Genomic DNA, 23,955 nt, shown 5'->3' on the forward strand with positions numbered 1-23,955 from the left:
AGCTGGACTAGCATTTGTTGCGCGCACCGCGGAGTCCTAGACCAGGCAGTGATGACACGCTCCAAACATTCCCCCCTCAGCGCCACCAGTCCAGGGCTAAAAAGAGAAAGAGACATTACTAAGGAGGCCACGCGCGTCAAGCTGTGGTTCACTGACCATTATGGCACACCACTTTTACGCACCATCTTTACGCACTTGTTTATGTTATCCCTCCTCCTTATAATGATGTAATCTGCTCATCAGTGGTGAATCAAATAGTAGACATAACATTTTTGTCCCCACCATTTGACGACAATATCATCTGTGCTGTGACCAAAGGCTAAAGTTTGCATCAGCTGCAAAATGTTTCTATGCAGCGAGGTGTCCATAAATCAGAACTGCCCCGTAAATGCACTGCTGACATATGTGTATTTATAGTTTACTGTACACGACTGTGATTCAGTCCTAGTACTTTGGGGTCAGACAGCCTTCAGGAGTAAAGCCACAGTATGCACCAAAGCACCCAGGTGTTACAGAGGAGGGACATGGCTTGGAATTTGGACTTAAGCTAAACAAAATATAGGAACATATTGCAATACAGTATCACTGCAGTAACCACCACACCAAAATAGAGCATGTACCAAGGAAGAGTTTTTAATCTTGTGTATTTATGTATGCCCAAATAATGTTGATGGCAGTGCTAACAGTTGTAGTGGAGTCTCCTGAGACTGGTCCTGGGCCCACTCCTCAGCAGCTGGTTTTAAAAATACACAAGCGCCTGACAAGACGCGTGAGTGGACTATATGTTACTGTTAACACTGCATGTATGGGCCATTGTGACGCCTCGCACATTAACGCCTTCTTGTCATATGGCGTCCTGTACAATCCTCCTGTGGCACTGACCTGACCACCCAGGCTGGTCACGGGTTATTTTAGGGGAAAGGTGTAATGGTTTAATCCTGGCTATAGACCATTTGATCTTAATAGTCGCCTTGGATACTTACAGGTCCCATATTGCGCAAAAAAGCTCAAAATGCTCTTTTCCACTTTGTGATGTGATGAAGTTAGTGTTGTCGAAGTTTTCAGCTTGTCCAAGAAAGGGTGGAAGTAAAAGGCTGGAGACCAACTGGACGTCTTATACAGGAGTTTATTTACCATCAATAAAATGGGCCAGGTGGGTCTTAAAGAGTGAACATAGTATGATTTCAAAAGAGAACATAGTATGATCTTTGAGTGTTCAAGCCCCTTGACTTTGCTTCTGGAGGAGGAGGTTTATAAAATGAGTGGTGAGACTTTGAAGGCCAGTAGGCACCGGTTAGACAGCAATATACCACAATTTAGAAAGTGGTATGCCAATGGTATGTCAAGGGAAGATCATGGTGTAAATATAGCTTTGGTGTCAACGTTAAACTGAGATGTACGTGGAAGATAAATTACTTAAATTCTAGTAGTAGTTAGCAGCTACTTTTAACTTTTCATTCAGTAGAGATTGGCAATTCCAGCGCTAAAATGATCTAAATGATTCTAGTGGAGGTCTGGAGTTTAAAACGCAGTGGATCACTTCCTGTATTGCCACATGACGTCACAAGGTGGAACAGAAAAAAAGAGAGATATGTGTGAATGAAAGAAAACACAACTCCAGGTGTGTTTTTGATGAGGAAACAACATTATAACATTCTAACTATCTATAAAAGCACTTAAGGTATTAGACAAAAAACCCACACATGATCACTACTGCAGAATACTTGACAAATACAAATTTCTAAATTGGGACAACACAATCAAATATGCAGATTTAATTTTGGTATACAAAGTTTTTAATAATCTTGCTCCACCTCCTCTAAAGGAGTTGGAAAAGAAATTCAAATTGCACAAGAGCCGCTTTAGAAGTGACTGCTCTGTGCTGTTTAGGAGAAGTACTTTTGGACGGCTCTCTTTTGCTTATCGAGCAGGAAAACATGGAAAACAGAGCAGCTCATTCACGAGAACTTTCAACACTGGCAGCATTTTCTAAAGCTTTAAAATAGTGTTGTTCAGTGGCCAAATATGTCACCATGTTTAACCAAATTACATTTTCTTTTATTTTGAGGAGTTGTTGATTTAACTCTTGGTTTAACTCTTGGTTTAACTCTTGGTTTAACTCTTAAACTCTTGACTTTGAACTTCAAATTGAACTGTTTGAAATTAATTTGTATGTACAGTGAGTGTGTTGTTTGTATAGTGAGTGTGCTGTTGTTATGTATTTTTCTGTGATTGTTGTTGTACTTTTCTCTGTCCTGTAGATGATTTTACATCAACCTGCCCAGGGACTGAAGAATGAAATTAACCACGCTGGCTATAATCTTTACATATTTATATTTTAAATGTTCATTAATATGTGCTGTCCCTTTACAAATAAATAAATAAATAAGAAAAATAATTTAGATCAGAAACAGCTTGAAAGGTGTGCCTTTAGCCTTCTAGTCCAATGTTGAATACAGGTTATTGTATTATTTCAACTTATTAACAACTTTGCATTTCAGTTGTGTTTGGTCTGTTTAGCAATACGAGCAAATCCCATTAATGATGTCATCTGTCCTGTCTGTCAATGTTGACCAAAAATACCCTCAGTGATTTCAGGTAGAATGATTCAGCACCACGGACAGCTCACTTTGTTATCACGATCTTTTCACATACCACTGAGAGGAAGGGTATTAGGTGGCAGTCTCCAGCATCCTATGAAGCATCCACAATTTGTGTAGGTTTTGAATAATTTCTGCTTCTCTCCCTCTTTTACTAACATGAGTTTAGAATTTAGAATCTGACAACATTATATCCTCTGGCTGAGAATGAGAATTGAAACTGTAACAATTTTAGTCGCCTATGCACAACCTGTTGCTCCTCTTTTTATCATTTGGGTCATACTATTTGGCTGTAATCAAGTACGACGAATCCTGAATATTTTTATGGATAGTTTGATATGGATTTGTTGAGCTAATAACAGTATTTAGGGTAATATGTCTTGCTGCTTTGGTTGATAACCCTTATTTGCCAATACAACATAAAAAAAATCAATAGTAAAGATCATAAAAGTTACAATAAAGTTCACAAATTATCTTTTCACTTTAGTAAAAATAATAAGATGGTGTATATACCAATTTGTTGCACAATTATGTAAGCATACAGCCATATTTGTAGCCTGATTCTGCTTATATTTCTAAGTACATCATCTGAGACACTGAGGACAAACTGGAAACGGACACACAGAGAATCATGTTAGAAATATATTGGTGCAAATATGGTCAAACAAACGGCCCAGGGGCCGGATCCGGCCCTCCAAGACCTTTAATCTGGACCTTGGCTGATTTTCTACTAAAATATTTTAATTATATTTTCTATTAAAATATTGGTAATTTTCTGTGCCGCTTAGCATAGCAGCGTCTCCCACCAGAGCAGCACAAATGAAGACGTGTCTCTTTCCAAACGCTCTTAAAAGACGATCGTTTTGACTGTTGCCCGTGACACCCTCATCAGTAAAATGTCAAAAATTAGAAAATATTCCTATTTGCATACAAGTGGAAATTGCATTTTTCTTAAAGTTTCAGGTTGTTCAAATATAATATTTTGTAAAAGACAGAGTTCATCAATTAAAAAAGATTTCTGTAATAGATTTGCATTTCTCTGCACAAATATTTTAACTTATTACTATTTTTGGGGTATATATGCCATGAGTTTTCTGATCCAGCCTCTTTGGGATCAAAGTAGGTTGGATATGGCCCCAGACCAAAATGAGTTTGACATGTCTGGTCTAAATGTTATTGGAACTGATATTCTGCCCATTATATATATTATATATGTATTACTTAGATATTATATTTTATTACTTTATTACTTTATATTTTATTTTGACTTGTGCATTTATATAATTATGTCTTATCTGACACTTGTCTCTTGCTATCTTTTTTGCTACTTATTTAGAATTTATTATTACCATATATTATTACCATTTATAGTTTTGCTCTTTGTTATTATATTTATTGTGACATGTGAGCTACATGTCCAAATAATTTCCCTTGTGGATCAATAAAGTTTGTCTAAAAAGTCTACGTCTAAGTCCATCTCTAACTATTCCAGCACTCAAATTGTTTTTAGGGCCGAATTACATTGATATAAGCAGCAAATAATGAGACCCCCAGAGCTTAAGTGTCTAAACTCTAAAAGGTTTCATCTTATAGGATCCAGACCAGGGCCAGTCCGGACACGCCAACATCCCGGCCTCTTCACTGTCCGGTCTGACTGAAATTAATAACTGGGCTTGGTTTGACTTCCACTCAGTATCTATGGGGGGTCCGCAGATTCCCTCTTTCACCCCCACCTCTCAGGCCGGTGCCGGGGGGCGGTGTAATCTGGTAGACCCAGACCGAGCAACCCGAGCTGCTCCGAGCCTGCATGAGTGACACCTTGCTCTGCTTGTGTCAATAGATCGTGACAGCAGCCGCATGCTCAACCGACACCTCTACGTATTTTAATATCCGGAATGCAGTTTAGAAAATAGCACATTTCAGTAGACGATCTCTGACCTAATTATGAGGACAGAAATCAGACTATATGCATGTACGCAATTTTAATCCCCATGGTGATAGATACACTAATCGTAAAACCATGTTCAAAATGCCGTTTATGAGCGTTATCATTTCAGGAGTAGAGAAATGAGATCTGCTGTGATTAGTTACACTTCTGCCCCTAGTCTAAAATATTTTAAACACCTGCTTCATTGCATTAAGCTGCCAATAGACACTGACACTGACCTGTATAACCTGTTGCTGCTGCAAAATTTAAAAATATGACATTTAGTTTATTAGTTAAAGGTGCAATATCATTTCTCCTGTACGTGCTTAGAGATGTTACTGCTGTGCCATGAATGTCTCATCTTGTATTTATTAAATTACTCATGGTTTATTGCTAAAAAGAATGCCATGAAAAACTTGCATAAATGTGATGAGTGGGGTTCTCCTTTCCGCAGAACTGACCTGTAACTTGGCCTGATAAATGATCAATGTTCCTTAGTTTGACATTAAATTTAACGCTTTCTACACCTGAAAAGTTACAGTTCACATTTTATTATAAACACAGTAGACATAAATTTTTTGTTGTTGTTGTTGTTTTTAACACATTTTTAACATTTTTTGTAACCCAGCTATAGCTCAGATCAAAATTTTTTTAGTAATAGGCAGAGAATATTTTATTTACAACACTGAAGACAAGATGTTTCTTCGCTTCTGTGTTTAATATTACAGTCTGTTTACTTTATGTGTCACACTTGATCCACGACACTTACAATTATGTTTTGCCTAGATCATTTTGTTTTATGTTTATTTACCTTATTTAATGGGCACACAATTCAATATGATTTTAAAAGAGAATGATTAATATAGCAAGAAATGCTTGCTGACAACCACTCACTCTCATTTAGCACCGTAGGCATTTCTGCCGACTTGACCCATACATGCATATCCGTGGGACATTGAGACTTTCATGAGACTTCACACAGAGGGTCAGCCAACCCCATAACCTCACTGACCTGCTTTCTTAGAGACCCTGCTATATAATTTTGTCTGGGAAAGTCTTGCTGAGCTGAAGTGTCTTTCAGTCTTATTTCATGAACATGTAAAAACACAGCTCTTTAGTCAGTAAAATTTAACAAAAAAAAGTTTCAATTTTGTTTTCTCCAAAGTATGGGATGTATAGAGCTAAATTATTGTCTGATTGACGGAAAGATGGACTAGCAGGTGGGCAGAGTAGTGTTTTAGTTTTAGTTTTACCTCAAGTGATGAATGTGTGAATGTTCATGTGTGTTAGATAGGGATCACCCATTCACACACACATTCATACAACAGTGTACGCACACACTGGGGCCAAGGTGGGTTAAGTGTCTTGCCCAAGCGGTGACAGTGGCTCAGCTGTTAGGGCAGTGGTCCCCCAACCTGAACATCAGAGAATCAGTTCCCGTTCTGACCAAGTTCTGTCATTGTGTCCTTAGGCAAGACACTTCACCCATATTGCCTTGTATGAAAGTGGTGTGTGTGTGAATTATTGGTGGTGGTTGGTGCCGGCCGATGGCACAGATTGGCAGCCTCACTTCCGACAGCCCCAGGGCAGCTGGGTGTGAATAAATAATGACTACAGTGAAGTGCTTTGAAAAGCGTGTTACAAGTGCAATGCATTATTGTTATTATTATTTTTGCCCAAGGACACAAACTATAGGAGCTGAAATTTCACTGCCAACCTGTGGGTCAGTGGTTCTGACTCTGCCAGTGATGTTTTTATACCAAGAGTTTGATTTGAACCTTTGTGTCAGTGCAGAGTCTTCCAACTGAGCCACTGTCGCCACTTTAAATATCAGCCGATACCCGATATAAAAGATACCAGAGATTGGTAAGAGACTGAAAATAGCATTTGGTTCCTGAAAATAAAAATAAAATGAGTTATGTAGTAGTTATTTATTTCACAAGTAGCTGTAGCACTCAACAGCCTTGTGTAAATAAAAGTTCAAACATTCAGAGATGTTCTGGGTCTATATTCTATATTCTTGTAAATAGCCTTATTGTATGAGTTTGTTTGTCCAACCAGAATGTTGGCTGAACCAGTATTTGGAAGCCCATATCTGATTCAGCAAATTTTACAGATCTACTTCTTTACACCACAGCAGTAGAATCACCACCCCACCTTCATCTCCTCTTCACCACCAGGATAAACTGAAGTAATACACTCAAAAACACATCTATGCCGCTCTCGATGAACTCAAATGTAAAGTTTTTAGAGTTGAAAAAACAAGAACAATGTGGGCTCTGCAATTAATCAAATTTTCTTCTTTTTAACTGAGAGGTCTACAGCCTCAGTAAAAGCATGTGGTTTGGAGCAGAGATCAGAAAGAAAGAGGCGTTCCCAGGCCAGCTGAGAGATATAGTCCCTCCAGTGTGTCCTGGGTCTTCCCTGGAGCCTCCTCCTGGTGGGACATGCATGGAACACCTCCCGAGGGAGGCATCCAGAACAGATGCCTGAGCCACCTCAGCTGACTCCTCTTGACATGAAGGATCAGCGGCTCTATTCTGAGCTCCTCCAATGTGACTGAGCTCCTCACCCTATCTCTAAGGGAGCGCCCAGCCACTAAAAGGAGGAAACTCATTTCAACTGCTTGTATCCGCGATCTTGTCCTTTCGGTCACACTCCAGAGCTCCTGACCATAGGTGAGGGTAGGAACGTAGACTGATCGGTAAATCAAGAGCTTCTCTTCACCACAACGGTCCAATACAGTGACCGCATCACTGCCAAAGCTGCACCGATCCGCCTGTCAATCTCACGTTCCATCCTCCCCTCACTTGTGAACAAGACCCCAAGATACTTGAACTCCTCCACTTGAGGCAAGGACTCTCCACCCACCTGGAGAGGACAAACCACCTTTTTCCGGTCGAGAACCATGGCCTCAGACTTACAAGAGCTGATCCTCATCCCAGCCGCTTCACACTTGACTGTAAACCGCCCCAGTGCACGTTGCAGGTCCTGGTCTGATGAAGCTAACAGGACAACATCAGGGCTCCACCAGGGCTGCCCTTTGTCACCGGTTCTGTTCATTGTATTTATGGACAGAATTTCTAGGCGCAGTCAGGGGCCAGAGGGGGGCCGGTTTGGGGACAACAGGAAGTCTTATTCCACTGGCAGATAATGTTACTTGTCAAGTGAAATTGACTCAAATCATGATAAAACTTTCATAATTCAAGTCATCTTATCTTGGCTAGATTTTGTTTTTTGTAGTGAAAATTTACTTCTCCAATCAGATCCAGCATCACTGTTGAGCTCCATTTGACATTTTATTTGTTAAATTTGATTGTAATGATTCAATGTTAAAGAAGTCAGTACAAAAGATAAAATGAATGAAAGTGAAAATCTTGCTCGATCAAAATGAAATTTGAAGCTTATTTATGAAACAATATCCCACATGTCCAAAGTTACAACATCACAACAGGACGGTCTGAAAATGCCGTGCAGACGTGCTAAGGCTTGCCGCGTAAACATGAACTCTAATCAGTGCACTTAAAATACATTTGGATCATGTTAATTATCCCCATGAGCCCATTTGAAGCTCCACCAGGTGAAACTATGCCCCGAACACCATCAACCCCTCACAAACAAAGAGTATATTTAGACTTCTATTTCAGTGAAGAGGATACAGTTACCTCTGAGTCTACAGGAAATGAACTGGCCCTCAAAGCTGACAGCTCATTCGTCAAAGTGGATTAAGGAAGTGGCAAAAGTAGCTAACAAGATGGCTCCAGAGAGAAAAGACACACTTCTTCACTTGCTATATTATGTGTTGAGGCGCCAGCTTAGTAAACGTCTTGTCTTATTAAACAGAATCTGGCTGCGAAGATAGATGTCTCATTTAGCAGCTGGTTGGCGACGTAATTCTGAGCCGAGCTGAGATGATCAAGAATAACTGGTAACATTTTAGAGTAACGGCACTTTAACAAGCTTTAATAAAGCATCAACAATCCGTGTATCATTCGTTCATTGCTTTTCAATATAAAACCAAAAGTAAGAAAACGAAAATTGTTTTCTTCATTATTTGTCTCCAAAACTAAAATGAAAAAACGGATGAAGAGTCGTTTTTTCAGTTTTCGATTTTGTATTTAAATGAATAATGGAAAAAATTAGTAACGGCCGTTTCCGTGACTTAAACTTAGACACCTCACCTACAAACACTCTAAGACGGAGACTGGTCCACCCAAAGGACAAAACACCGAGCCACAAACAAAGCAATGTGGTCTACTCCATTCAGTGTAGTGAAGAGTGCAGTGAATGCTACATTGGAGAAACTGAACAGCCACTTCACAAGAGGATGTACCTACACAGACGAGAGAGCAGCAGTGGACCTCAGTCTGCTGTACATCTCCACTTAAAAGCCACAGGCCACTCTTTTGAGGACAGCGAAATACAGATTTAAGCCAGAGAAAAGAATTGGTTTGAGAGGGGAGTGAAAGAAGCCATTTTTGTTAAGAAAGAGAGATCCTTCTCTAAACAGAAATGGAGGCCTCAGACACCATCGATCTCCTATTTACAACTCCATCCTCAAACCTAAATCAAAACAAACAAGAGAACAAAAGGTGCAGCCAAGTCAGGTCCAGAGGTGTGGAAACTCCTTTATGGCAATGAATTGTTATGCTAATTAGACCCCACACCCTGTACAGGTCAATTGGCCGAATTAACAAACAGAAACTGTAAACAAGTAGATGTGTTAGTTTCAGTTAGTTAGCTCCTCCCTGCAGATACAAGGAAGTGTCACCAGCATCTGATGAGACCTGAAGAAGCAGCTTGGATGAGCTGTGAAACGTCTTCAACCAAACTAACTTTTGTCCAGTCGACAAACTGAATTTTCTCCTCGTTTGACCTTTACTGTATTTAAAAGCAATTAACTGCCACAACCTGGAGGTATAAAAATCAAGTAGTCAAATTATTACAAGGACTCTGTCCTGTCATCATCAAATGAGTCATATTTGGGATCTCAATGGTGTCAAAAACTCCATTGAACATGTCCAATGTCAAAAATAACACTTCAGTCAGGCTAGTGTACTGTAAATCCATATGGTGGGGGGTCACAATTGTTCTCTGTCCTTAATTCATGTCTTATTTTGTCCTCTCAAAGCATCTGACTGTTGCAGAAGGTCTGTGTCTTGGAGCAGAGTTCCTAACTTGCTCATGGAAATTGTTTACCGGTTTGCAACTTCTATATATGAAAAAAGAGGTAAAATAATTCAAAGTGACAATAATATTCTAATCAATATTCTAATAACCTTCATTGCCTTTCCATGAGGATAAAATTAACTGATGAAAAAATTACCAAGCATTGCCTGTTACAATACGTATTTCATTATTCATCCTTTAACTCAAATTTCTCCCAGTCTTTAAATTATACTAATCAGTTGCTATATATATTTTTCTTTTCTGCACATTGACAAGTATAGCAATCATTCATTTATGTTGCAGTTATTTAATTGCTCTACAGGCACCTGTAACTTAGTTTTGCTTGTCTCCTGTTTGTTTCCATGGAGATAAACGGTTTCATACTATACTGAGGAACATTGCAGGCTCCCTTGAGACAAAATTGGCAGACACATCACCAGAAAAGTCACATGTCTTGTCTTATTAAACAGTATCTGGCTATTAAGAGAGATGTCTCATTTAACTGCGAGTTGGCGAGGTAATTCTGAGCCGTCTGATGATCAAGATTAACTGGTGACACTTTAACAAGCTTTAATAAAACATCAGACATCGGACATTAAGACTTAATTCATAACGAACAAATGATGCAGACTTAATATCTCGGTTCAAACTTTTAAGGCTCTCTAAGGTGTAGTTATTATGAAGAAGAACAGAATAAAACTGTAAAGTTATAGAGTGAAATTAAAATTTAAAAAATTCTAAACAAGGGAGAGGGGAGCTGTTGTGTTGTGCATAATTGTCGAGTAAATAATTTGCTGGTGAATGTGGTGTAACCCAAGACGGGCCATGATAGCTTTAAAAAACAGCTGATGTACTTTCCATGTGTGAGGTAAGGTTAGGTCACAGCTCTGCGGGTTCTTAATAAAATGTCATAATGTCATAGTGCATGTTCACTTAGTTCAGAAGGCTACCAATATTTTTACTTTATTTTATTTTATTTTTTTTGAAGGTTACGCACAGTATATTCAATAAACAATTATGAAAAATACACATTGGACAGATACACATATGAGTTTATTGTAGAGTAGTTGCAGTGTCAGACAACCATGAAATATAACATCGTCTATTTTTTTTTTTTTATTATGCTTTTTGATGTTTTGTGCACTCTATTTACCTGTGATCCTCGCGTGGTCCTGATGTGAGCTCCTGTTGTCTGTGACTGATGACCACCAGGGGGCACTGATGGAAGAGAAACAGAAAAGCAGGTAACTAACAGGGTTCATTTCACTGTTTCCGATCAAATAGCTTGAATAAGTTCACAGTTTTGCCTGAATTTAACATGATTTTGTGTCTATCTTAGTAAGTTAGGTACAAAATTTGGGGTAAAATGTTAAAAAGTCTGGTCCGGATAGCTTTTCATTCATTCATTCTTCATCCAGTAGAGCTATACCAGTATTTTGAGAACATAAAGCAGGTCAACAAGTAAATTAAGTAGTAGTTGAAGTAAAATATCTCCAGTTCAAGTTCACCACAGTGCTGTATACACTGGTGGACAGAGATACTGTGTCTTCTAGTACATTTTGGCTTAAAGGGGACAAAATTCATCTTTGCAAGCTTTGATAATGGTGTATACTGGTGTTACTTTATCATTTGCTTAGTCAGGCTTTCTTTTTGAGGCTTGAATGCTCAGAAAATCATCTTTTACACCTATACCCCCTATCTCCGCCCACTTCTATGTACATATTTGTGAAGATTAAAGAGTCTGGGTCGTACATGTAGGGCCAAAACTGTCAACAATAAAAACACGTAAATGAAAATCTGCTGCTTGCCATGGTGAAGTGTAAGGTCTGTTACTTTTGCACCTCAATCCACCTCTTTACAATTAACAAAATGAAAAGGAATTAATCTACGTTTGTTTATATTAAATGATACTAGCAAAAACAAAAACAAAACAGGTCCTATATTACACAAAAATTGATTCTTGTGAACTTTAAGTCATGTCAGAATGTTGTTACCTCCTCAAAAACATACCTGGAGTTGAGTGTTTTTCAGGTGCAGGTGTTGTGCGATAAACATGTGTGAATGAAACAAAACACAACTTTTTTTTTTATGAGGAAACAACATTATAACATAGACCAGAAAGCAGTGTGATATAGACCCTTTAATTTGAGGATTAAATATGCTTTTAGACACCACTACTCCAGTATTTTCCTTCAGTGTCCTTTCTTACATAGCCCCTAGCCTTGTTCTCAGGTTTATAGAGGTATCTTTCTTCTCTGCTGACATAACAACGGAGAGTTTCCCTGTACAGAGCACCCAAGGGCGGGCCCAGCGTGACATCAGCCCGTCTCGGAATGTGAACTTCCTACACGAGCCTCCTCTCATTTGTGTACTTTCACATGTGTGTGCTCTGCATTGTGAACGCGTCTCGGAGGAGTAAAAATGCTCCTGTCCCGACTCCACTGAGGATCAGCGGGGACTACAGGACCTGACTACAGGACCTGACTGCACCAGACCAGGAGCAGAATGTGAGTAGTGTCCCAGATGTGGAGAGGAATGCAGTTTTTTAGGGTGGGATTTGGAATAACAGTCCAGTCTTCAGTACTGCTGCTTTGGAATTCATGCATCATCTAAGAAAGAGGAATACTGCAGTTTAAGTCATCATTATTTGTTTGGGTTTGTTCCTCATGTGAAGTGAAGGTAATAATCTTTGTTAACAGTGTACTTGTTTCTAACTCCATACATACTCTCATACATTTCTCAAATTCCAGCTGTACAAATGTACAAGTGCCTGTGAGAGTTTGGGCTACTCATTTCACAAAAATGCAGCTAAGCTCATTTTACAAGTTGTTTCTCTTTTTCAAGTTTTTTCGAAAAAAAAAAAGTGTTTACAAAAAATCCCTAGTTTGTCAGTTTTGTTGTTCATAATTTTACTTTTGGATTGTTAAAGATGACTCACATTAGGTAATTCCGATTTTGATACAGTACACAAGGACAACCCTAATTTACACAATATTTATTATTATGATAAGCAGCTTACATACATGAAAACAACTTTATACTGTTAAATAAAATATGTAGGGTCACAAAAAAGTCTAGTCTTTGCATTAACAAGTTTTTCGGTTTGTTTTATAACTTAGCTTTACTTCCTGCAATTTTTCAATTTATTTTGCAATATCATTTTCATATGTGGCCTCTATTTACTACAGGTACTATCTCACCAAACAATGTACTAATGATAAATGAATGAACAAACTTGCCATGTGCACTTTCAATTTCTGTTTCAGCTTTTATACATTAAAACAAACCAAGTGTAAACTGATCTGAAATAACAGCATGACCTTGTGCAATACATTTTGCGAGCACGGACAGCGTGGAACCGGAATCCCTGATATTTACAACTCTGCTGCAGTGAAACGTGCTTGTTTATTCCTGACGTCTGTGTTGACCATGGAGAAGTTTATGGTTTGGTGACATGGACATATTTTTGCAGGTTTGCACGGTACGTCTTATTCCTCATAGCACAGGCAGAGTCACATAATAAACCAAGACAATGGACACTCAAAAAAAGGTAACTACTTAGTTGAGTAGTAGTAGTAGTAGTAGTAGTATTAGTAATAGTATTAGTAGTAGAATTATTAGTAGTATTAGTAGTAATATTAGTAGTAGTATTAGTAGTAGTATTAGTGGTATTAGTAGTAGTATTAGTAGTATTAGTAGTAGTATTAGTGGTATTATTAGTAGTATTATTAGTATTAGTAGTAGTATTAGTGGTATTAGTAGTAGTATTAGTAGTATTAGTAGTAGTATTAGTAGTAGTATTAGTGGTATTATTAGTAGCATTATTAGTATTAGTAGCAGTATTAGTAGTAGTATTAGTAGTAGTATTAGTAGTAGTATTAGTGGTATTATTAGTAGTATTATTAGTATTAGTAGTAGTATTATTAGTAGTATTAGTAGTAGTAGTATTAGTAGTATATTAGTAGTAGTAGTATTAGTAGTATTAGTAGTATTAGTAGTAGTATTATTAGTAATATTAGTAGTAGTAGATTAGTAGTAGTAGTATTAGTAGTAGTATTAATAGTAGTAGTAGTATTAGTAGTAGTAGTAGTATTTATTCAAACTATCTCAAAAGTGAACAATCTGGCAACATTAAAGGTGCTCTGTGTAACTTTTCTAATACAATGTCTGTCATTTGCTTTTCTAATTGTTATTGCTTTGATACTATTATTGGTCTTGCGTTAAAGAGCCATTGTGTAACTTTTCTGGTAGAGGGTCAGAGATGTTGTTGCTTTGGAACATTTCACAGTATTGTATTTAACCATTCTACCCAAACCAGATCATTTTACAGGTCAGATCTGTGGAGAGATGACCCCGCTCACAGTCAGAATGCCTGTTTTTCTAGGTATTTTTGAGCTATAAAACCACCTGTAATTGAATAAATGTAAGGTTGAGCTGTTTAAAGTCATATTGTGGAACATTCCAGGCAGACCAAACAAAGACCGACCAACACATCGAGAAAAAAAAAAAACGCAGGACCCACAAGCAAAAAGTTACATAGTGCTCCTCTCAGGTGTACAGTCTATGGTCCCAGAGTTGATTATATTTTTACAAAAAATATAAACTAATGTGTGTTTTTCTTGTCGTCCATTGTTTGAACAAGAATCAGAACTGATCCTTGTAAGGATGGGTATCATTAAGATGTTGCTACAATACCTCAAAACGTAGACCATGATACAATACATATCTTGATACAGTGAGCTTTCGATTCGATACGATATATTCCAAATCGATTCGATATGGTTCAATAAAAACTCAAGGCTAAATGATGGCTGTGATATTAAAAGTCTTTGTTAAACCACTTCCTGTGCAAAGTTCATATGAAACACAAACATTTTAATCCTCAAAACAGTGAAAATGTCAAATGTGTTGCATAAATGAGTTTCCTTCCTCTAAACAAACAACAAAACTGTGGCTCTGTAATAAAATAATTGAGAAAAATATACCAAAAAATACACCCCACAATAGCCTCAATACTGTATCAGCACATTAAATGACACGGTATATCGATATTTTGATATTTTTGCACACCCCTAGATCCATGGCATATTAGTAAACTCAAGCTTATAATGATTAAATTTTTGCTTTACATCCCTGTCCTCTGTGTGCAGGCTCAGCTTCAGGCTCACCTACATTTTTGTGTACAACCTGCTGCAGTTCTGTGGACACACGTGGATCCTCACCAACACCATCGCCAGGTTTTTGACTTTCGGGAAAGGTAGATTCACTTTGACTCATTTTTAAATTCTAACAGAGAACAATGTATAAAACTATGAAAGTGAACAACATTGTATGGGTCTAAAGATTGGTGCAGTAGAAATGATTAAAAATTAAAGTGAAAGTCAAAGTCTAAAGGGCAGAGTAGCCAAAAATAATACTCTAGTACATTGTTTCCCAAAGACTGGGTCGCAACTCTCAGGTGGGTGGCAAGAGATTTTTTTTGGGTCACCTGATATACGTGTTTAGCTTTCCTCCTGCACCCCAGACTGGAACGTCCTACAAAGACATGTTTTGTATAATTTCTAATCTTTTTGTAATTATTTTATTGACTATTTTGTTCCAGTATTGCTGGTTCAATTGAATGTTGAAAAGAAAAAGAAATGGGATACATTTCTTGTCCAAATAGTCAACTTTTACCTTTTAATGCTGATTCAATTAGTGTTTTTATTTGTTTCTTTTGTTGTTCAGAGAGACATGATCACTCGGTCAATAATAAAATATCCTCATTAACGTTCAATAATGCTCAAATCCACCTTTATTTAGTGATTTACAAATTTACGAAGCTTTGTGACTTTTAAAATATGGGTCCCCAGAAAAAAAATTTGGGAAACACTGATCAAATAAGCTATTACTTTTACTTCAAGTACAAGTATAAAGTAGTGGTCTGAGGAAATACTCAAGTAAAAGTAACAAAATCAGTATCTAAACGGAACATCTAATCTATAATTTGAAGTGAATGTAACTGGATGGACAAACATGAATTAATGCACATTTCCAGAAAACTAAAACTGAAGGGGTAGTAAATAACAAAGCTTTTGAGATAATGTAAGCAAGTACTCCCACTTGATGCTGATTGACCAAAAAATACATTGAATTAAAAAAATATACATTAATACTTTCTTGTGCTAAAAAGTCTCATGTTAATATTCTATTCTAATGTGGTTTTATGGAGTAAAAACAACACAATATTTTCATAGGAATGTGTCATATTTTTGTGATTCTGCAGATGCCTTGGCGGACACGTTTTACTCGGTCGGCTTTGTCATGAGTCTGTGTCAGCTGCTGTCTTTCCTGGAGCTTTTCCACATCGCAGACGGCATCGAGAAAGCCCGACTCCTGCCACGCTTCATACAGGTCTGTGCTCAGAGTAATGTAACTAAAGTAAAAGTACAAAGCAATGGCCCATGATATTAGAAAGAAGTATTCAACTATGAGTAATTGTAAGGGTAGGGCTGCTCGATTATAATGATATTTTGATCAATATTCAAATCACGAATCATGATTATTCAAAGGATTATTTTTTTGTTACACAATGCATTTATTCAGCATCTCTCAAGAAAAACACTTTGTTATTAATAATTTACGTAGAACTTTCAAATTGAAAATAAATTCAGGTTACAAATCTGTACTTTAGAGAAGGTTTGCGATGTATAAAACATAAAACGAATAAAATAAACTTTGAACATGAAATAAGGCATAGAAAACATAAATGTATCCAAAATAAACTATATATCCAGCTGTTCTACAATCTCTATGTGTAAAAAATTAAATAAATATACTTATTTATATAAAAAATATCCCAAAATAAACTTTGTTAAGCTTTAAATTGTTCCAACTCGAGTATATGAGTTTGGAGATTATTTGACACACAAACTGAAATCACGATCAAAAGCAGATTAATTGCACAGCCTTATGTAAGAGTAACTGTCAGGACGTAATATCTCAATGTAACTGTAAGGACAAAACAAGAAATAAATGCTAAAAATTTGGTATTTTCCATTTACCACGACAATATAATATCTGAAGGAGCAGTGCAAGAAACACAAATGTTCTGATTTAATGTTCTGATGTTCTAATACTGTCAACATGAAGCTTTTGTTAGTCAAGTAAATGTGACTGAGTTCTACCCACCTCTGGTTATTATCTTGTTTACTAAATTATACTTATATTTAGTGAATGTGTTTATTTGAAGGTCACAGAGAAGAATGTGCTCTTGATAATGGTGATCCTGCTGGAGGAGATGCAGAGTAAACCTGTCGTGTGTCTGCTGTTTCTCCTCTGGAACATTCAAGACCTCTTAAGGTAAATCGTGCCAAAATTGTTGATAAAAATCAGTTTTGCTAATTACAATATTAAAAAATGTCTTATGATAGGATGCATTGTTTTGTCCTTTCAAGTACTGACATGAGATACAACCTGCTGAGTAATTCTGCTCCAGGGGTTAGAACTTGTTTAGAACTTGTTTTTCAAGTAGTATTTTGATAACTCCAATACCATAAGGGCAAACCAAGAGTCTCTCCAGCCCTGGACACAGTTTAAAGATGCACTAAGTAACTTTTCTGACTGGGTCTGCAAACATGGAGATTTTAATTCTGCGCATGGGATGTTTCAACATATGTATCTTGTATTTATTTCGTCTAGTAGTTTAGTTTAGTATTTTATTCAGTTACAGATGTTTCCTTTTTTTTTTTTTATTATTACTGTACTAAAGATTTCTTGCAAATTCACATTCTTACTGTGAGCGAGCTTACCTCTCCAGAGATCTGACCCGTAACTTGGTGATGCCACAGTAACATATCAATGGAGGCCTGCACAAAAAAAGTTACATAGTGCATATTAAAGGAAATAATCAGGGCAAAACTAACTTTAAGCTGTATGTCCTATGTCACCTGATGTCTTCTGATGTAAACAGTGTGTTATTACAGAGTGTGTGTGATGTGACTGTGTTTGATGTGTGCCAGGTACCCCCATGAACTGCTGTGTGCCATGGACAGGCCCTCTGTAACTATGCTGTGGACCCGCTACACACTGTGGATCCCTCTGTACGCGCTGTCTGTGGCTACTGAAGGTCAGTCTCTTCTATACGGTCACATTTAGAGACTGGAGTATCTTTTATAATGTCCTCAGACCACCAAGAGTGTGACAGAGTAGTAGCTAACACTTTTCAACATGTTCAAGTAACTTTAGGAATTCAAACTGTTATTTTCCACAGTGTTCACAACGCTCTTGGGTGTGGAAGTTAAAATTATCATTGTTCAATTCAGAGTAAATACCGTAATTATAAAGTAACAGTAGTGACACCTCCCTCTGCTGCAGCTGCCTGCATGACATTTAGATGGCTCTTGCTCATGGACTTGGACACGGGGTCTGATGGGGGGTTTCCTCTGGGCACTTCAGTTTCCCCATCACCTCAAAACATGCACTATATGTAATGCACGGATTCCAGCTAACCTAGTCCTGATCAAGTCTTGCTCAAGGTTTCCCTACAGTGATTGATCGATGTCTCAAATGCAGAGGACAAGTTCCCTGTGGAGACAATAAAAAGTACTGTGCCTTATTGAGCTGCATGTTGAAAACTGGTCCACTCCCTAGACTGTTGTGCTGTTGGAACCTGCCTTGCAGGAGTTGGTGTCTATAAAAACAGATAAAAATTAAAAGTAAGTGCATTATTCAGTTCTGTTTATAATCAGGTATAGTGCAAATAAAATGCAGCACACATGCATATTCATCATATTCATTATAATTATGTGAATGACTAAAGAACTTCTTTCACTGAATTAAGTAGTGCCATGATAACAACTAACTCTTCATATTTTATTGAGGGCTAGACAATTAATCACTATTGATTTTTAGTCGTGTAGACAGATATATATTGTATATATTGTGAATGATCACCTCGGGCCTTTTCAAATGCAAGGAGAACAGCCAATGTGATTTGAAGCAGAGTTTGGACTTTGCAGGAATCAAGTGAGCCAATTTTACAGTGTGTAACTTAGATTGTGCTTGATGTGATCATATGTAGGCCAAGTTGATGTCAATCAGGCTACAGAACTGTTGGTTGTAATAGGACGTTAAAAATAACAGTGCATCCTTGTGGTGTATAGACATTGAGACTATAAAATGTAAACTCCATTCATCTCACCTGGGAGTCAACTATAATAAAATCTTATTCTATAAATTCTTATAGATCCATGTGTGAGAGACTCTCCTAGAGATTTCAAGAGCTCCAGGTGTGTGCAGCATAAAACTATAATAAAATCATATTCTATAATAAGTTTTTCTTATTATTATAGATCCATGGTGTGCAGCAGCTGCCACAGACTCATGTATAGACTGTTTATAAGGTGTAGTCGCCGTGTGGTTGAAAAATGAACCTGTATGTGTCCATCTTTGACCATGTGTAGTTAATCTGTTTTGTGTTAACATGGAGTGGTCTTTGGTGGTTTAAAACTGTAAAAAACAAATAACAAGAATATCAACATACACTAGCATAAAAAGTAAAAATTATCTTACTGTGTAATAACTCATACATTGCACTAAATATTAGCTCTTAAACATCCAGAATGCCATAAATAATGTGTACAATTAGGCAGCGATCATATAATGAATAATTATAGAGAAATACACAATATTTGAAGACAGTTGTGTGACCCAACTTCTGACAGGGCTCATTTAGGGATATTTAGACTTCTGTCATGTTTTATCTTATATTGTCGTCGACCATCAAGACCAGACTTTGCCTGAACATGTTTTTGTTTATCTGATGGACAGTGATAGTAGTAACACGTGTTATAACAAGCCACATGAATTATCAGACAAAGAAGAAAGGAGATTAGAAATATAGATTCAGAAGGTTTATGTGCTTGAATCATGCAACAGGAACCAAATGAAGATATATAAAAGTAAAATGGTACGAGCAACAATGTAAAAACAAAAACATATACAGTTTTTATTTATATATATTTTCAAAAATATATTTATTTTTTGTACTATAAGATATTTTAAATGCCGCATCTCCCGCCTTAACTCAAAATGTGTGTTAAGACTCAAAATGTGAGTCATTTTCTCTTTTCTGGATGTTAGTCACTTTTAAGTTTACTCCACTGTCAAAGTCAAAGATTGCAAACGGGAAGAGTTGTGAAGAACAGGAAGTGAATTGGCAAAGCAGATAAACACGAGTAAAGCACATCAGTTAAAACACACACATACACACAATTACTGCAATACACAGCAGACATTTTTTTAAGACTTAAACATGCTCAGAACCATTAATAAGAAACAAACAGACAATACAATGGCTGTAATTTCTTTTTTTTTTAATTTATTATTTTCATGATCCTGAGACATCTTATGACTGTTCACAATCTTAGGGCTGCCATGGCCAAGCTTCTGTGAATATGTGGGGTGGCTCTTGTTTATGGAGCCAAAATTATTCTAAAAAAGACTAATGTACCTCTCTTCTGTAAAAAAAAAAATAAAATCTGTAAAATTCTTCTGTAAAATTGTTTCCACAGGTTTCACTCTCTACCAGGCTTTACCACACATCAGTTCAGTGACTCCACCTTCAGATGTACTCAACTCCACCGTGACCACATCCACCAACCTCCACTTCGTTGTGATTGGCTACTTAACACTTTTGGCACTTGGTAAGGATGCAATAATGATGGAACAACATCACTGTGTAACTATTTGTACGTAATACTTGATGATTAGTGATGAAATGGTTTGCTTTTTTTACCTTGCAGGTGGAAGTGTAAGTGTTTGGCAGTTGCTGAAAGAGAGAAAGCATCATCTGGACAAATGGAACAAGAAAAAGAAAACAAAATTGAAATGAGATTTTTCCATAAGAACTGAGAACATGGTTTTCTTCTTGAAATCTGGACAGGGCTTCAAAGCCAGGAGTCAAGATGAAACAACAATAACAATATTTTTTTATTTATATCAAGGAGGACTAAAGTGTCCAGCACACAGAGGGCCATGATTTCAACAGTTAACATTTCTATTAGTTTATTATTTGTTAAAAGAGTCAATACTGTGACATTTTGTTGTTTGTTGTATTGGATTCATTGAGCATTTTTATCAAGTAACTTTCAGAAATTCCACGACTATCCGCTGACCTGTTCACATGTTTAGTATTTTTTCAGATTTCTTTAAGACTCAAAATGTGACCTGTTTTCTTCTCTTTTCTGGATGTTTGTCACTTTTTCTTTACTCTACTGTCCAAACTCTAAATCAATGAAAGCAAAGGGGAAGCGTTATGAAGAATAGGAAGTGAGCTGGCAAAGCACACGAGCAAGAGGAAAGTGTGTGTGGGTGAGGGCTAAAGGATCCACTGCGAAGTACAAAGACTTAAACATGCTCAGAGCTGTTAATAAGAAGCAAACACAAACACCAGAATGGTACTTTTTTGGTTTATTGTTGTCAGTACTGAGACATCTTATTACTGTGCACAGCTTTCAGGCCGCCATTGCCAGGTTTTTATGTAAACATGAAGTGACCCTTGTTTATGGATCCAAAATGATCCTAAAAAAAATACAAATGTACTGACATAGGCCTGGCTTCTGGAGTTAGACCCTTTTATGGAACACCATTGTCCTTTTGTAAAACTGTTTCCTCAGGCTTCACTACACATCAGTCCAGTGACTCCACAACTCCACAGTGACCACACCCACCAACCTCCACTTTGTTCTGATTGGCTACACTTTTGGCACTTGGTAAGGATGCGGTAATGATGGAACAACATCATTGTGTAACTATTTGTACATAATACTTAATGATTAATGATGAAATGGTTTGCTTTTTAATCTTGCAGGTGGTACTGTAACTATTTGGCAGTTGCTGAAAGAGAGAAGGCATCATCTTGATAAATGGAACAAGAAAAAGAAAACAAAATTGAAATGAGATTTTTGCCAAAGAACTGAGAACTTTACAAAAGCAGCATTAGGAGCTTAAGCAGTTCCTGTTTCAACAAGTTTTCGAGGAACATGTAAGCCTGTTTGTACTTCAGTCCATGCAGAGGTGGGATTTATTTGTTGATCTACCAGCCGCAAGCTCTGGTCCAAATGGTTTTCTTCTTGAAGTCTGGACAGGAGCGCAAAGCCAGGAGACAAGCTGAAACAACAATAACAATAATTTGATTTTAATTCAATCAAGGAGAACTAAAGTGTCCATTTAACAAATCTACATGTCTATTATGAAGAAATATTGTGCCATTATTTTAGTTGTTTAGGATTCAATGGGCATTCCTGTCAAAGTACCATATTTTTTGGATTATAAATCATACTTTTTTCATGGTTTGGGTTATCCAGCAACTTATAGAGGGCGCTCTAGGCTTGTGTGTTCCTATACCACTGTCACTTTGCACTCTACTGCCCATGTCAGCTGCAGAAATAAGAGAAAGAGCCTCTGTCCTGTCTTAGTATCATGTCAGTCGATCACACCATTACTTCTGTATCACTGACAATTTAAAATTTAAACAAACATACAGACAACTGAAACCATCCTGCTGGGATTCAGAAAGGCCGGAATAATTCTAACTGGAACTGATGCTGAGTCTGAGGAGAGCTACACAGAAGAGGAAGTGGCGCTCCCTTTACCTCCGGAGGTCACGGAGTTGTTCAGAAGTGACACCGAGAATGAAGAATTGAATGGATTTAGTGATTTGGAGTGAGATGGAGAGTTTGGTAAACTTGTTCTGTTATGGAATTTTGCTATATTTATCTGAAGAACTGTTCATATGTGACATTAACAGCCTGTTGTTCTCTGTTCTATTGTTATTACTAGAACTTGCCTTTTGAGATTAAATGTTTGTTCCTGGTCTCTGATTTTATAAAATAAATTTCCCCCAAAAAATGCGACTTATAGTCCGATGCGACTTATTGTATATATTTTTTCTTCTTCATTACACATTTTTTGGCTGGTGCGGTTTATACTCACGACTTATAAGCGACTTACAGTCAGAAAAATATGGAAATATTCAGAAATTGCACTACTATAAGCTAACATGTTTACATGTTTTGTATTTAACATCTTACAATCTCTATTGGTTTAACATTAGGCTGAATTGTGACAATAGTCTTGAGTTCTCTAAAATACTGTTCTTTACCTTTAACTGTGGAGAGGCTGGCTGCCGATATATTCTCTTGTGGGGCCTCTGTCACACTGAGGTGCCAGTCGATAAACTGAAACAACAAAAAGACCTTAACATTTGCTGGATTAAGCGATTAAACCTCTCGCTATTCCTGGACCTGCCTTATGTGTCTGACTGCTCCAGGGGTCTTTGGCCAGCAGCAGGGGCAGGCTGTGAGAAAGCCCAAAAATGCACGGCGGCAGGGAATGCTCCAGGAACGACTCTTTTCCGTAGAGTCCGTGCTGTATAGTTGGAGGTTTGGAATTGGGTTGCCATGGAAACCACTGGGCCCGGACACCGAGGAGAAGAGGCATTGAGTGGTCACCCCAGGAAACAACAGCTGCACTGAAGACCTGGAGCAGGAAGTCTATGGCCTAAAAGAAATTTAAAAGCAACAATTCATGCATGTTTGTTAGACATTTCAATCTAAAACATATAAGTATTAAGGTTACTATCAAAGTAAACGCTTTTGTCTTTTCTAATGAGGATGAATTAAATGTAGTAGTAATGCTAGATTAAAGAATGTATATAAAAGGTGCTCAAAAAATGATCTCAAATAAATGTTTTTGGTACATGCACAAGTCCCAACACTGACTACTAGCAAAGACATAATGAATAATGTACAGTGGAGGATAACGTTTAATGGAAAACAAACCATTTTAACGTCGCCACAAGACACAGAGGTCGCACCATACACAATATTTCTGATGAGTCCCATCAACTCCAAGAGCCACTCCATTCTTTTGGTCACACCTAAGAAAACAGCAGAACAGTTATCCATGTTTAGAGCAAGGGTCTCCAACCTTTTTCCTCCGGTGAGTTACCTTTACAAAACAAAAATGCCAGAGAGCTACTAGTTTTAGAAGTCACAAGGAATTTAGTATATAAAAGAGGCAAAAGCGAGCCTTAGATGAGGTACAGTTAGATGCCTATAAAACATAAACCATTATCCATTAATTAGTGCACAAAGTTAGGCATCAAAATGATACAAGGACAATGGTAAAAGGCATTAAATTTAGTCACATTTTACTTATTCAATATGTGTAATTCAGAAGTCCCTTGGCGAGTTACTTGGAAGGGGGTGGAGAGTT

General features: G+C 37.3%; 2 protein-coding genes across 6 annotated transcripts in view; one reads left to right on the forward strand and one right to left on the reverse strand.

The window, feature by feature from the left end:
* Positions 1 to 12,042: 12,042 nt before the first annotated feature.
* hacd4 (3-hydroxyacyl-CoA dehydratase 4) lies at positions 12,043 to 22,592 on the forward strand. 4 transcript variants are annotated; one of them, XM_055156069.1, is made up of 10 exons: positions 12,043 to 12,203; positions 13,169 to 13,246; positions 14,015 to 14,080; positions 14,847 to 14,953; positions 15,962 to 16,089; positions 16,928 to 17,037; positions 17,697 to 17,803; positions 20,250 to 20,381; positions 20,481 to 21,449; positions 21,548 to 22,592. In XM_055156069.1, coding segments are annotated over exons 1-9 (819 nt in total). In that variant the 5' UTR covers positions 12,043 to 12,201; the 3' UTR covers positions 20,570 to 21,449; positions 21,548 to 22,592. The 4 variants fall into 4 exon arrangements, with proteins under 4 accessions (XP_055012044.1, XP_055012045.1, XP_055012042.1 ...); XM_055156070.1 differs by lacking the exons at positions 13,169 to 13,246; positions 14,015 to 14,080 and having other exon boundaries at positions 12,047 to 12,203; XM_055156067.1 differs by lacking the exons at positions 12,043 to 12,203; positions 13,169 to 13,246 and having other exon boundaries at positions 13,714 to 14,080.
* The window catches only part of focad (focadhesin), a 32,444-nt gene continuing 29,621 nt past the window's right edge, over positions 21,133 to 23,955 (reverse strand). For both annotated transcript variants that reach the window (XM_020936403.2, XM_055156063.1), the window contains exons 41-44: positions 23,520 to 23,617; positions 22,987 to 23,238; positions 22,841 to 22,916; positions 21,133 to 21,846 (exon numbers count right to left, since the gene is read on the reverse strand). In XM_020936403.2, coding sequence (XP_020792062.2) covers positions 21,773 to 21,846; positions 22,841 to 22,916; positions 22,987 to 23,238; positions 23,520 to 23,617 — 500 coding nt within the window. In that variant the 3' untranslated portion in view covers positions 21,133 to 21,772. The remainder of the gene's footprint in view (positions 21,847 to 22,840; positions 22,917 to 22,986; positions 23,239 to 23,519; positions 23,618 to 23,955) is intronic.

Source organism: Boleophthalmus pectinirostris, unplaced genomic scaffold (assembly GCF_026225935.1).
Source record: "Boleophthalmus pectinirostris isolate CB_2022bp ecotype Guang Dong unplaced genomic scaffold, ASM2622593v1 HiC_scaffold_20, whole genome shotgun sequence".
NCBI classification, from domain to species: domain Eukaryota; kingdom Metazoa; phylum Chordata; class Actinopteri; order Gobiiformes; family Gobiidae; genus Boleophthalmus; species Boleophthalmus pectinirostris.

What these genes read in the sequence shown, in the direction of transcription:
- hacd4 (XM_055156068.1), top strand. Translation starts at nt 13,860, where the DNA reads ATGTCTGTCATTTGCTTTTCTAATTGTTATTGCTTTGATACTATTATT. An exon ending in CAGAATGCCTGTTTTTCTAG is followed by an intron (nt 14,081 to 14,846) that starts GTATTTTTGAGC and finishes CTCTGTGTGCAG; the next exon opens with GCTCAGCTTCAGGCTCACCT. An exon ending in AACATTCAAGACCTCTTAAG is followed by an intron (nt 17,038 to 17,696) that starts GTAAATCGTGCC and finishes GATGTGTGCCAG; the next exon opens with GTACCCCCATGAACTGCTGT.